General features: G+C 50.8%; 1 protein-coding gene across 1 annotated transcript; it reads left to right on the top strand.

Moving 5' to 3' along the window:
* Positions 1-3,571: 3,571 nt before the first annotated feature.
* Positions 3,572-12,118, top strand: KLF11 (KLF transcription factor 11). Its single transcript, XM_075145064.1, has 4 exons — positions 3,572-3,782; positions 6,074-6,328; positions 7,667-8,660; positions 10,586-12,118. Exons 1-4 carry the CDS (start codon positions 3,741-3,743, stop codon positions 10,888-10,890), a joined length of 1,596 nt encoding a protein of 531 aa, XP_075001165.1. The 5' UTR covers positions 3,572-3,740; the 3' UTR covers positions 10,891-12,118.
* The last annotated feature ends 382 nt before the right edge of the window (positions 12,119-12,500 follow it).

The raw sequence follows: 12,500 nt of genomic DNA, 5'->3' as shown, positions 1-12,500 counted from the left end.
ATCCCATTTGCTAGGCTATATGCATTTGCTACAGTAGCCTGCTGCTGTATTCAGCCAGATCAGATGCTGCTGCCAGATTGCACTAACTCTAAAGCTGCACCCAAGACAACTGCTTTGGTCTATTTTTAACTGCTGGTAAACATTAGGAAAACTGTCTGAGCCCATAATAGTCTTCCTCTAGTCTCTTTTGAATCATTTAGTGTATAATTATCTGCAAAAAGGGAATGGGGGAGAGCTGCCTGTGTGCCCTTTTGTTGTTTTCAGTCTACAGTATTAAATATTTTCCCTCCTACTCGCACGCAATGTTTGATTCTTTTCTTGTCTTCCCAGCCGAAAGGATAAGATAGCCCAAGCGGAGCCTTCTCAACCCTCCGCCGACTTACATCTGCTCATTCCTACATTGGAACAAAGACATGGTCTATCTTTGACAAAGAAAGCTTTTCTCTGAAGTGTTTGCCAACAGTCTGAGTTAAATAGGCCTTTATAAAACCAAATGGCACTCGGAGAGCCAGATCCGGAGGATACCGGAGCAGCAGCAGCAGCACTGCAGGGGCAGGCTGGCGGAGGATGGCTCTGCAGGGCTGGGGGCTGCCCTGCCTCAGCCAGGAGGGCAGGGGCACCGGCATCCTGCAGCCACTGACACAGGTAGGCTCCTCCGAGCTCTTTGGAAAGGAGTATTGGGGACATTTGGGCCCTCTTCTAGGTTACTAGCTTCAGGAGGGAAACCACAGCCAGCCTGGATCATCCCGATGAGCACGCTCATACGTTACTCAGGAAGCTGTGCTGCTGGTTGAAACCCACAAGGAAGTCGGTGGGTGTAGGCAGAAGTACAGAGAAGCGAGATAATAACCGCAGTAATACTCACCTTAGTGCAGCCTGGGGAAAGGCAAGAGAAAGGGGGGAGAAGTAAGAGGGGGAGAGGAGGAGAAGCTCTAGGCTGTTAGGGCTGGGGGCTCGGGCTCCATGGGGTGCAGACCTGTGCTCTGCCGCTGACATCCGATGCGAGGATGAAGAAGATGCTCTTTCCTCATCTAACACTGACTTAGCTGGCAGCAGCAGAACAAGGCAGACCAGGTGATTTTGGTAAGAGCTCTGAGGATCATATTAAAAACCTTAGTTGCCATTTTTTGCTCAGCAAAGGGAACGTAATCAAACACATTTTCCCTATGGTGCAAGTCAGAGTACAGACGAGTAACATCACTGCTTTTAACTGGTCTTGCATCCGTACGCTGTAGCAAGGACCCCCGGTCCAGCAATTTCCACCTGGGGATTCAGAACACGTAGGCACAGTCTGCAGTACGTGACATGGGAAAACATCCCGCTGAGAGCGGGGAGGGGAAGTGATCCACTCTGCTTCCCTGCGACCGCTTCTTCACTGGCGAGGTTGCTGTGCTGCCTTCAGATGCTATTACTCAATTAAAAATCTGCGCTGTAAATGAGTAAGGCTGTGCGCATAAGCGCTTTAAGCAGAAACTGCATGTGTTTCAACAAGCAGCAAAGAGACACATACAATTGTTTCTCAACTACAGCGGAACTGGAGAAAATACAAAATAGAACGGCACAGTATTTTCCTAGTTTTACAATTCCCTAACGGCTTCCCTTGAAATGGGACCGTATGAGTGGCTCTGGTCTTACAAGGAACAGCTAGTGGTTTATAGGAGAGGCATATACCCCGTGCCCCCACTGTGCTACCTCCCATTGTGCTTTTTAGTCACTGACAGCATTTTCCCTGAATTTGTTTCATTCCCTGATTTCCTTTTGTGAACATAGCTAATGTTGCAGCTGGATTTGCAGTTTGAATTATCAGCATTTTTCTTACTATCATAAGGCGTGGGGCGCTGCCGTGCAGGCTCTGGCTCCGCCACTGCTGGTGCCACACAAATACAGAAAGCCGCTTGCAACCCAAGTACAGCACGAGACGCCGGGCAGCGGCACAAGCTTGCAGGTTGCAAGATGCAGGCAGGAACAACAGCATGCAGAATACCCCGTGGGACCTTCTTGGGTGAGGGGCTTGTAGCTGCACTGGCTGCCGCAGTCCCTGTGGGACCCCCCGCAGGGGAGATGGTGGTGGGAGGCCTGGCAATGGGAAAAAAACAGAGAGCTTAGGTTAAATATGGGAGGCACCAAGGAGAGGTGCGAAGAGGCAAGGGGAATGCCCAGATGGACGGGCCAGGGAGATCACTTTAACTTAGCGTTTGATGGGCTGGGAAGTAGTGGCACGGGATGCTGAAGTACATGAAATGTGCAGTAATGGAGACTGGAGATGAGCACAGTATGGTGAAGCTTTAGAAACTACGTGGACAGCAGAGAAGGACCAGGATTCAGAAGAGCTGTAATGGAAAAAATGAGCTGGTCAAGTGAAGCTGGCAGCAAAAGGAGATTGAAAGATTCAAGATGACCCCTCCCCTGTCCTCCGCATCGACAAGGAGGATGTCACGTCTTGAGAAACCGAGGAAGGGAAAAGTAGAGATAATCCAGCAGGAAAAAATGCTTGTCACCGTCTGCAGCCGGCAGCAAGGCACCCAGCGGGGGCCGGGCTGGGAAAGCGCTCGCTCGGCACACGGCCGCCGGAGGCTCGGGGCCCAGCTCTGCCCTTCCCAGGCTCCGCGGGAGCCCAGCAGCCCTCGGCGGGACCACGGGCACGGGGCTGCCGCCACCGGGATTCGGTGCCGCCCGGTGAAACCACAAACCCTGCTGGGAGCCGGATGGCCGGTACGCTTCAGCTTCCATGAAAAAAACAAGGGACTGGAAGCTGAAAAAACAAGTAATACACTTTTTTTAAAAAAAGTATGTTGTGGTTTGAAGACTTTTTAGGGGAGGCCCGCCAGGCGGGCGCGGAAGGCCTGCCCTGGCCGTGCGCGGCCCGCGGGCTCACAGCCGCGCGAGGGCCGGGCCACCGGCCCGGGCCAGAGCCGCCACGCGCTCACGGCCCTTGGCGTCTTTTGGGGCAGGGGCACTTTTAAGGCCGGATCCTCCGGCCCACCCCGCCGGCAGAGCCCTGCCGCGGCCAGGCGGGCCCGGCCCTTCCCCGCCACACGCCGCGGGCGGGACCTCCCGAACAAGACGGACGAACCGAAGGCGTGTGGGAGTCTGCGGGAAACGGGATCCTTCCCCCAGAGCCCGCCCCAGCGCCGGGCCGGGCCCCGCCGCCCTGAGGGGCGCGGGGACGGGGGGGGGAGGGGTGCCTGCGTGCCGCGCCGCACGCACCGCGGGGGGGAGGAGCCGCGCCCCCGCGCCCCGCCCCGCCCCGCCACACCCCCGCGCGCACGGGCATTCCCGGCCGCCGCCCCGCCCCCGCCCGACCTTTCCCCCAGTTTCCAGCGCGCGCTCCCCCTCCCATCGCTCGGCCCCGCCCCCTCCCTGCCTTCCCGCCCGCCGCCGGCTGGGCCGTCGCCGAACGTGCCCACGCGCCGCCCTTCCTGCCGGCAGCCCCGCGGCACGCCGCGATCACGCCGGCCGCCGCCGCTCATTGGCCGGGCGCGGGCGGCGGCGGGCGGTGATTGGCGAGGAGCCGCCCCCCCCTTTCCCTACCGCCCCCCCCCCGCCCCGCCCGCGCTGTCTGGCGCAGGGAGCGATCGGAGCGCTTCCCCCGGCGCGCGGGCCGCTCGGCTGCCGGCGGGCGGGGGAAGGGGAGGGGAGGAGGCGGCGCCGGCTGCTGCTGTGTGCGCGCGCGGCTGCTCCTGCGGCTGCCGCTGCTGCCGCTCCCCGGTCACACCGCCGCCGCCCGCCGGAGCCGCGCCATGCACGGCTCGCCCTGCTCGGAGATGGGAGATGCGTCCGCGGTAAGCACCGGGCGGGCGGCGGGAGGCAGGCAGGCGGGAGGGGGCGGTGGGCGCCCTCCGAGCCGGGGGCAGCGGGCGCCGGTCCGGCCCGGGCACGTGCTCTGTGGCGTGGCGGCGGGCAGGGCGCGGGGACCGTTATCGCCTCAGGGGGGCGGCGGCCCCTCGGGGTCGTTACTCCCCCCGGGAGGGGTGGTCGGTTGAGACCGTTACTCACCCGGCAGTGGGGTGGTCGGTTGAGACCGTTACCCGCCGCGGGGGGTGGTCGGTCGGTGCCCCGGGGGGACGGTCGTGCCAGGGCAGAACCCTCGGGGGCGGGTGTTGCCCCGGTCACCTGCGGGGGGGGTGGGTGGGCGGCGGCCCTCCCGCAGCGGCCGTGTGGGGGCGGTGGCAGGGCGGGAGCTGCCCTCCTCCTCCTCCTCCTCCTTCCCTTCCCGCCATCCGCCCCTCAGCGGCGCCGCCCGGCCGGGGGCACCCGCCGTGAAGCGGGGAGCGGGCGGGGGTGGCGCGGCCCCGCGGGAAGAGGCGCTGCCCGGCGGTGGGGGACCCGCGCTGCCCGCACCGTCCCCGCCCGCCTGCCAGCTGCCCGCGCACGTAGGGCCCCGGCAGCCGGCGGGGTGATGTGAGGACAGGCGGCCGGGCGCGGTTAGCCATTTCCCTGGCAGCGGGAGAGCCTGGGCTGCAGCGCTCGCCTTGAGAAAGGGCTTTTTTAGGGTTGTTTTTTTTTTGAAGCGGGGAATATTTTTTCGTGTTTCTTTAGGGAAAGCTGCTCTCCTGAAGCGTAGGGTTGGAAAAAATAAAATCTGCTGGCTTGGTTGCCAGCGATCACCCTTTGAGGAACACTCACCGGCTTTCTGGCTGCTCAGAGCCTCGCCTGGTATGGCTCCTGTTTGACAGGCGGTCTAGGTCTAGGCTTGCAGGCGACATCGTTTTTTGCCCTCGTTCCCATTGTCATTGTTTTCAGTGGAAATTCTTAGAAGTCTCTCTCAGGCAGTTAGTAGCTTGGATCCCTGTTTTAGAGTGCTTTAACCCCTTCCTGCCCCCAGCCTTGACATCTCCATGCATGGTACCTCTTGTTTTAGGTGAAAGTCCTCTATGAGTCCAGTACTGGCATTTTGGATCCGTTTTGTTTAACATGTTTGCCATGCACATCCCTGTAGTGGAGACAATGTCACACAGCTTTGCATCTTTGTGACACTGTTGAGCCAGGATTATTCCACATTACTTAGTAACAAAACTCATTGACTTGGGCGTGTAAGTGACGTCACCCAGCAAGTATAGTTCCCTCTAGGGCTTTAGGCCATGCTAACGGTGTGGTGGTGCTTTTTTAGTTAAAACCCTTTTGCTGCAGTATAGAAGCACGCTGTGTAATAGCATGAGACTCGAGAATCTTGATCCATGCTTCTGAATCTCAGTCTTCACAGTTAGTTGGTGTGGCCTACAGACTGGAAGAGTTTGGACACCTACTTGAGACTGAGGTAGCACATGAGCAGTAAACCAATAGCGCAAAGCAGCTTTTAGAGTCAGTGCCAAGCACTGAGAGAGCTTTATGAAGTTTGGGTATCCTTTCGCAGAGAAGTCAAGTGTTTTCCCTGCATACCCAAATTTTCTGTGATGCTTGCAACTGGAAACAAATCAATATGGTTACATTTGTCTTCATGTTACTCATAGTGCGTGTTCGGATACCTAGCACCTATGTAGTATCGGATCTTTCTGAAGTACAATGCAACTAATTCCCACTGCACTTTGAAGATTATTATCCCTCCTTCCCCCCACCCTGGCTTCCCTTTTAGTAAAAATAAGATTAAAATGCTTTTGCAAGGTGTGGTACTCTGAATCAGTGATCATACCTTAAAGCATCTTACCGTCAGCTGAAATTTTTCTTCTAAATGTTACCAGAATGAGATTAGTGCTGAACAGCAGTTGTCTTTTGGGTCCAGGAAACAGCCTTGTCTAAACAATGCTGGAAGTCAGGGTTTTTTTCTTCTTTTTGCTTGTATGCAGGCATGGGATGTGTTTATTCAGAGCAGTGTAATCCAGGAAAGTAACTCTGGAAACGTGAGCTACACACAGTCCTTTCCTGCAAATCGCACATTTTTTTTTTTTTTTAAAGAGTAACAGGGGTGGGGAGATGAGCTGGTGGGGGGAGGGTAAGAGTTGAGCTGGTTGGTAAAAGTCTTGCCACGGGCTTGGGATCTGTTTCAGATGACCTTCATCGTGAGCAGACAGTATGTGGGTGGTGTCGGCTTTGTATTCTGACTTGTCCTAATAGCCAGTAATCCGATTACATTTAGGTTGACATTGTGGACATCTATGAGTCTATCCGTGAAAGGCAGCGTCATGACAGCGAAAGGTCTACCTGCAGCACCTTGGAGCAGAACGACATTGAAGCTGTTGAAGCGCTTGTTTGTATGAGCTCCTGGGGTCAAAGATCGCAGAAAGGTGACATATTAAAGATAAGGCCACTTACGCCTTTCTCGGATTCTGGTGATTTCACAATGCATGCTGAGGCTACGTCTGAATTACCAAAGGACTATTTATCTACACTGGTAAGAAAAACATGAAGGCAAAACAAATGTGCCTGACATCTGGATGTTACATCTCTGCAATGTTTTAACTTGGCTGGAAAAGATAGCTTGCTCATGTGTCCCCGTGTAGAATAGCTACAGCATAGCCAGTGCTGTGTGTACATAGAATAATGAGGTGGGCATGTTGAGTTTGTGTTTTTCTTCCGTCTCTGGAATGGCAAATGTAGGAGTTTGATGCCTTGTTAAATCCAGATGTGAAAGCCCTTGCTGACAGGTTATTTAATTGGACAGGTGAGCTGAGGATGCTGTCTGGGTGGCTATTGTAGGTTTCTTGGGGCACTTTGAGTAAGAATAGCAGAGTGAGCCCGAGTGACTTGGCACTGACTTATCTGCAAGCACTATATGAAAAAGGCTCTTGATGACATTTGGCTTCACTCTGGTCGTTATAAGAGAAAGTACAGGTTACCATTATGAAATAGACAATTTAATTAGTTTCTATGCTATGTGTTTGTACATGTAGTCTGTTATTTCTCCAGAGTATTGGTCTACTCCGGCTGACTAATGTCGGTTGAATCACAATTTTTTTTGTTGCCATTTAGGTTGTAACAAAAGTAGGTATTAAAGAAGGGCTTGGTGCCATTCAGGTTTCAGACAGTTAAGGCCTATTTCAACCAGTAGGCTTCTAGTGTGCAGTTATGTCAGGGAAAAGAGGAATAGTAGAGGAGAGAGGCTGAAGTGGTATGGCAGCTGGTTGATGGACTTCTCTCATACTCCTGCCGCTCAGTGTTCGCACTGCTTCTTGAGCAGCACTGGAGATAGGCATGAGTTTTCAGTGGTAAAGGAGGAAGGAGAGGCAGTGGCAGCAAGAGAGCATAGAGAGAAATGGACGAATAAGAAGGGAAAGAGCAGTTCCATTTGTTTTTATTTCAGAAGTAACCACCAGCTGATGGGGTAATCATTGATAAAAGATCTAGGGCTTGCTGGAAGCTTGAAATTGAAATGGTACAGTATTGCTATCTGTTGCTAGTCTGTTTTCTGTGAACAGCAGAGCGCTCGTAGCCTCTTAGAGCGACACCCATTGCTGAGGAGAAAGGAATGAGAGAGTTTTTTGTAGTGCATGAGTAGACTTGCAATGTTTTATGCGGGTTTACATCTGCGTCATTGCCTTCCTTTTATTAATATGCTTTTGAGCATATTCAGAATGGCCATCAGATGAGGCAATGTATGTAATCAGTTTGTCCCAAGAGGCAGGTTCTGAGATTCTGGGGAGGGGGTGTAATTTTGTTTTTCACAGTAAAGATAGTGAAAAATTGTGCTATGAACTTAGATTGCTATATAATGATGTTTTCTTTTTTGCAGTGCATGACCCCTCCGCACAGCCCTGACTTTGTTGAGATATCAGCTGCTATGCTCCTCTCCTCACAAGTCACTTACTCCAAACCAAGGACTGTCATGGCAAATACAGCTGCCTGCTCAGTCACATCAGCGACCGGTGCCTCTCCCATAACCAAGCCATCTGTTATCAACATGGAGCGACAGTGCAGCCAGAAGCCAGTGATACCTGAATCCTTTGCCCCTCAGCCTTGCAGGGCCATGGCTACAAGTGTGATACGTCACACAGGTGACAGTTCTGCTTACCACCACATTCCTGCTGCGCAAGAGAAAACAAAGGTAACTTCAGGCTACAGCACTTCCAGAGACTGGTGTGGAGTGGATGACCGAAGACATTCCAGACTGCCACAGGACACGAGTGCTGCAGATGATTTAATTAACAAAACCTCTCCAGCACATCAGCCTTATACACGTGACTCCAGTGATATTGTGACCGATAAAGGACAACTACCAGTCCGGCCCGTTTCGCCACAGACCCACTTACCAAAGAATTGTGAGAATGACTTGCAAAAAAGAGCTACCCCAGTGACACCTGCCCCCGTTTCAAGCCCCCAGGTTCTCTGTCAAATGATCCCTTTAAATGGACAAAGCAGTATGATCAATGCCTATGTCAAGCCTTCAACTCCAACAGTCTCAACTCCCATGAAACCTATTTTACCGCAGACAGCCCCTCTCTCTCAGCCTGTACTCATGGGACCTTCTGTGCCTCAGGGGACCGTCATGTTAGTTCTTCCACAGACTGCTGTCACACAGACACCGCAGTGCCCACAAACAGTAATGACTGTTGGGAACACCAAGTTACTGCCCCTTGCTCCTGCTCCTGTGTTCATCGCTTCTGGTCAAAGCTGCGCCCCGCAGATGGACTTTTCTAGACGGAGGAATTATGTTTGCAACTTCCCTGGGTGCAAGAAAACCTATTTCAAAAGTTCCCACCTCAAAGCCCACCTTCGCACCCACACTGGTGTGTACGACAGGATGGGTGCTTTGTTGCTCTGGCGCTGCTTGCGTTGGGGTGCTGAAATGCACATTTTTGGGGGGGAGGGGGTGGGAAAGGGAAGAGGCAGGTGATCGGGAAACTTCTGCTCATCTCGGAGAAGGGAGGAATGTTCATTCTCTGTGGGCAAGCAAAACAAGACAGACTTTGTTCAGAGACCTCAGCTGACCCCCGTAGTGTTAGTTGAATTTCACATGCTTTAGTTGGAGCAAAGCTTTGCCGTCTGTGTGTGTGTGTGTTTATATTTGAGTGGAATCCTGCCATCTGGACTGGATTGAAATGAATTGTGCAAGTCCCTTTTTTTGGGGCGTGCAGAGGTCTGGTGTAAGCAAACCATAGTACGGGTATTTTTTTCTTAATTGCTACACAAGTAAAAGAAAAGAGAGAAAGTCTGAAACTGCACATTTTCCAGAGTTTTGTTTAGGCTAAATGGGAATGCATTGAGATTTTGGGATACTGTGTTAGGAAGTAGAGCTGCTACAGGAATGTAGCAGTTTATTCAGTTACAGAAGGGGAATTTTAAAGGTAAATGAAAATTAATTGTAATTAATGCGAGCTGATTTGCTGCATTTTTTTGATGTTGAGGGACAGGCGTGGTGGGAGATTGGTACAGAACAGCTCATTCAAAAATTTGTCTAATTTTTTGGCTTGGCTCTTTTCCTTGGCTCTTTTCCCCCACCATCCCTTGCCCCACAGACACTGTGGTTTATTTGGTGTCAGCTTCCGTGGCAGGATTTGCATTAGTTTGTCAGCCTGTCTTTACAGTTCCTTTGGGGAAAGAGCTTAAACCCCCTATGAAGCTGATAATCCTTGTAAACCAGAGCTCAGAGGTAGAATGATGCTTCTACTTCTGGTTTGAGAGTAAGTGCTGCAGGCCGCTGAATTAACCTGGCTCTGCAGGATAACCATAGACTAGCAACAAGTGTCTCGCTTTGAGCACGTGCTGCTGATGATCCATAGGGAAGCTGTGTGTGTCCCTGTACCGCGATTAAGACTAGGATGGCTGTGGTAGGTGAAGCACACTGACCCTTCACTAGCCAGTCCATGTTACAGGATCGGCGGGCAGAGTAGTTTGGCTTTTTTTCCCCACCTTTTCCCTGCACAGTGAGTAGCTAGGTATCACATACACCAAACGTAGACTTTTACTCTCAATATCTGAAATAAGAACAACGCTTCTGTGGGGCTTCCTTTCCGCTGGACACTTTTGTTCTGCTCCAAAGTGTTACCATGAATTTGGGTCATGTGGTAGATGTTTATCTTGAGCTTTACAGGGTTTGCAGGCGATAGATCACGTTGTTTACGATAGAGCTGCAGGATGAGCAGAAGCTGACGTGGACAGCCCTCCTGACTGCTGTCATTCCTGGGCGTGCAGAACTCCCCTAGCTGCCTGTTGGACCTCCAGCTGCGTGGGGATGGCAGGACAGGCCATTCCTCAGCAGTACGCACTGGGGCGGTGTCTTTGTGTGCAGGACCAAATCACTGGCGCAGCAGGACTCCGAGGCTCGATTCCAGGCTTCCTGTTTGCCCGCAGTGTTTGCCGGTGACATGCAGCAGCCGTAGAGCTGTGGTCACACAGGGGTGGGGGCAGAGGGTTCCTTCTAGTTCAGTCAGCGGATAAGGTAGCTTTATGAAAAATCTTTAAACTGGGGTTTTGGACAATTAAAAACATAGACTTGATTAAAGAACATTTAATGAGATACGAGGGAATAAGTAGAAATGATACCTATGATTTTTCTCTGGAGTACAGCTTGAGCTTAAGCTAATGTTGACTGTACACATGAGCAGTTCTGTGGAATTCATCAGTTTTTGCAAGGCAGGATTTAAGTTAGTTCTTTGATAAAACTGTAACACAGCCTCTCGGAAGTAAGTTATGCTTCTTTTATATCCTGCAGGAGAAAAGCCTTTCAGCTGCAACTGGGATGGCTGTGACAAGAAGTTTGCCCGCTCAGATGAACTGTCACGCCACCGTAGAACTCACACGGGAGAGAAGAAGTTTGCTTGTCCTGTGTGCGAGCGCCGCTTCATGCGCAGCGATCACTTGACAAAGCACACCCGCCGCCATATGACCACAAAGAAGATCCCCAGCTGGCAGACAGAGGTTGGCAAACTCAACAGAATTGCCACAGCAGAGAAACCGAAAAGCAGCAGTGCTCTGAGTATGCTCATCCCTGTGCCATCGTCTGTCTGCCAGGGCTAGTGTGAGGAAGCACCTTCTCTACAAACTTTCTGAAGATCGGGAAGAGCTCTGATGGCTACAACAGAACTGACAATGGCTTTTTTCCCCGTGTTTGTGCATACTTTAGTTTCCTTCAGTTTAGGGCCTCTGTTAATAATGCTATGTGAGAAATCTATCATATCTTTCCTCGTCCCTTCCCAATTTGTTTTTTTTCAATACTTGGGCAAATGCAATCACCAGCACTTCAGGAAAGCAGAACTCTTTGGAAATGATTTTGGCAATAGGTTAAAAAAGTCACTTGTAATGCTTGCTGTTAATATTTTGATGGACAGTGAAACAGGGTGATTTTTAATTTTTATACTAGTATTTTCTATACCAAATATATTTTGTATTTATTCATTTTGGTCTTGATACGCAGGCACATTACTTGACCTGCATTAGTAGGGGTGTGCAGGATGAGACCCAGAGTTTTGGAAACTCCTTTTCAGTAAACCTAAAGAATTGCATTCAGAGCATTTTGTAAACACATAATATTTGATAACTCATAGGGGTTGGGATTTTCACACTTGCAGATCCTGATCCTGCACTGGGCTGGTGCTGTTACACCCTCCTTACGCAGGTGACATTGGAGATTTGACAGCGAAGTGTGTCATCATTTTTAAAGCAAACCAAACCAGAATGACTTTCTTTCAGAAAAGAAGTGTTGAAATCCTCAACATTTTATAAATGCATACCCTTTGCAAGTGGAAGCTGTTGTGACTTTTGGTAGAAGTTTGACATACTGAGCATTCCTGAGTCCACACTCCACTGGAGCAAAGTTTGGAGGAGCCAGACTGCTCTGATGGAGGTAGAAGCACAAACACTGTTCAGAAGCTTTGACACTAAAAATTATGCTTTACTTTCAGTCCTGCTAAACCAGCATATCAAAATTTACTGGAAAATGCAAAAATGGCAAGATAACCCATGAATAAGCTGGGTCTCTGTTTATATCTTTTTTTGAGTACAGGAGAAATAGAAAATTAATTTTTTTTTAATGTATCGTGGATGCTTGTGCACCTTATAGGAAATTGTTCAAGGCTTTCATTTACCTGTATCAAAGCACCAGAGGAAGTACTAATCATGTCTTGACTTAAGAAATAGCCACCATGTCAACTTGATGATGCTCTTCATGTGGCCTTATACTTCTCCACAATACTTTGTATAAAATCACCCTTTTCTATTAAATGAGATACTCTCCCTGTTGAATGGATTTTCTTTTACACCAAGTGTAAATACAGCTGAGAAGTGGAATCACTGGCTGCAGGAGTGCTATGTTGTAATGGTGTGGTATAAGTAATAAAATGAAATGCCTGTGGCGCAATCGGACTGCTCAGTTTCCGTGGTGCGGAAGGACGTGCATACGTATTGTAGCAGAGCTGTTGTGCTGTGCGGCACCAGGTGTTGTTTTGCTGGGAGACAGCTCACCTGCTGGATGAAATATTTCTGTAGTGTTTATTCCTTCTGGACTCTTCTCCCTTCAGCCACTCCTACGCTGAAGCTTAGTTGAGCACTGAGGAGGACTATTTTTCCTGGACGTGTAAAATGTGGATAACTAGGAATGCGCTCTCTCTTGCACTGCTTTGTTGTTCTGA

Source organism: Calonectris borealis, chromosome 3, assembly GCF_964195595.1.
Source record: "Calonectris borealis chromosome 3, bCalBor7.hap1.2, whole genome shotgun sequence".
NCBI classification, from domain to species: domain Eukaryota; kingdom Metazoa; phylum Chordata; class Aves; order Procellariiformes; family Procellariidae; genus Calonectris; species Calonectris borealis.
Note: the sequence above shows the minus strand (reverse complement) of the source record. Positions and strands in the feature narration are given on the sequence as shown.

Excerpts from the sequence above, each read along its gene's own strand:
- KLF11 (XM_075145064.1), top strand. The coding sequence starts at position 3,741 with ATGCACGGCTCGCCCTGCTCGGAGATGGGAGATGCGTCCGCG. Across the intron at positions 3,783-6,073 it reads AGATGGGAGATGCGTCCGCG|GTTGACATTGTGGACATCTA; the intron begins GTAAGCACCGGG and ends GATTACATTTAG. Across the intron at positions 6,329-7,666 it reads AGGACTATTTATCTACACTG|TGCATGACCCCTCCGCACAG; the intron begins GTAAGAAAAACA and ends TCTTTTTTGCAG.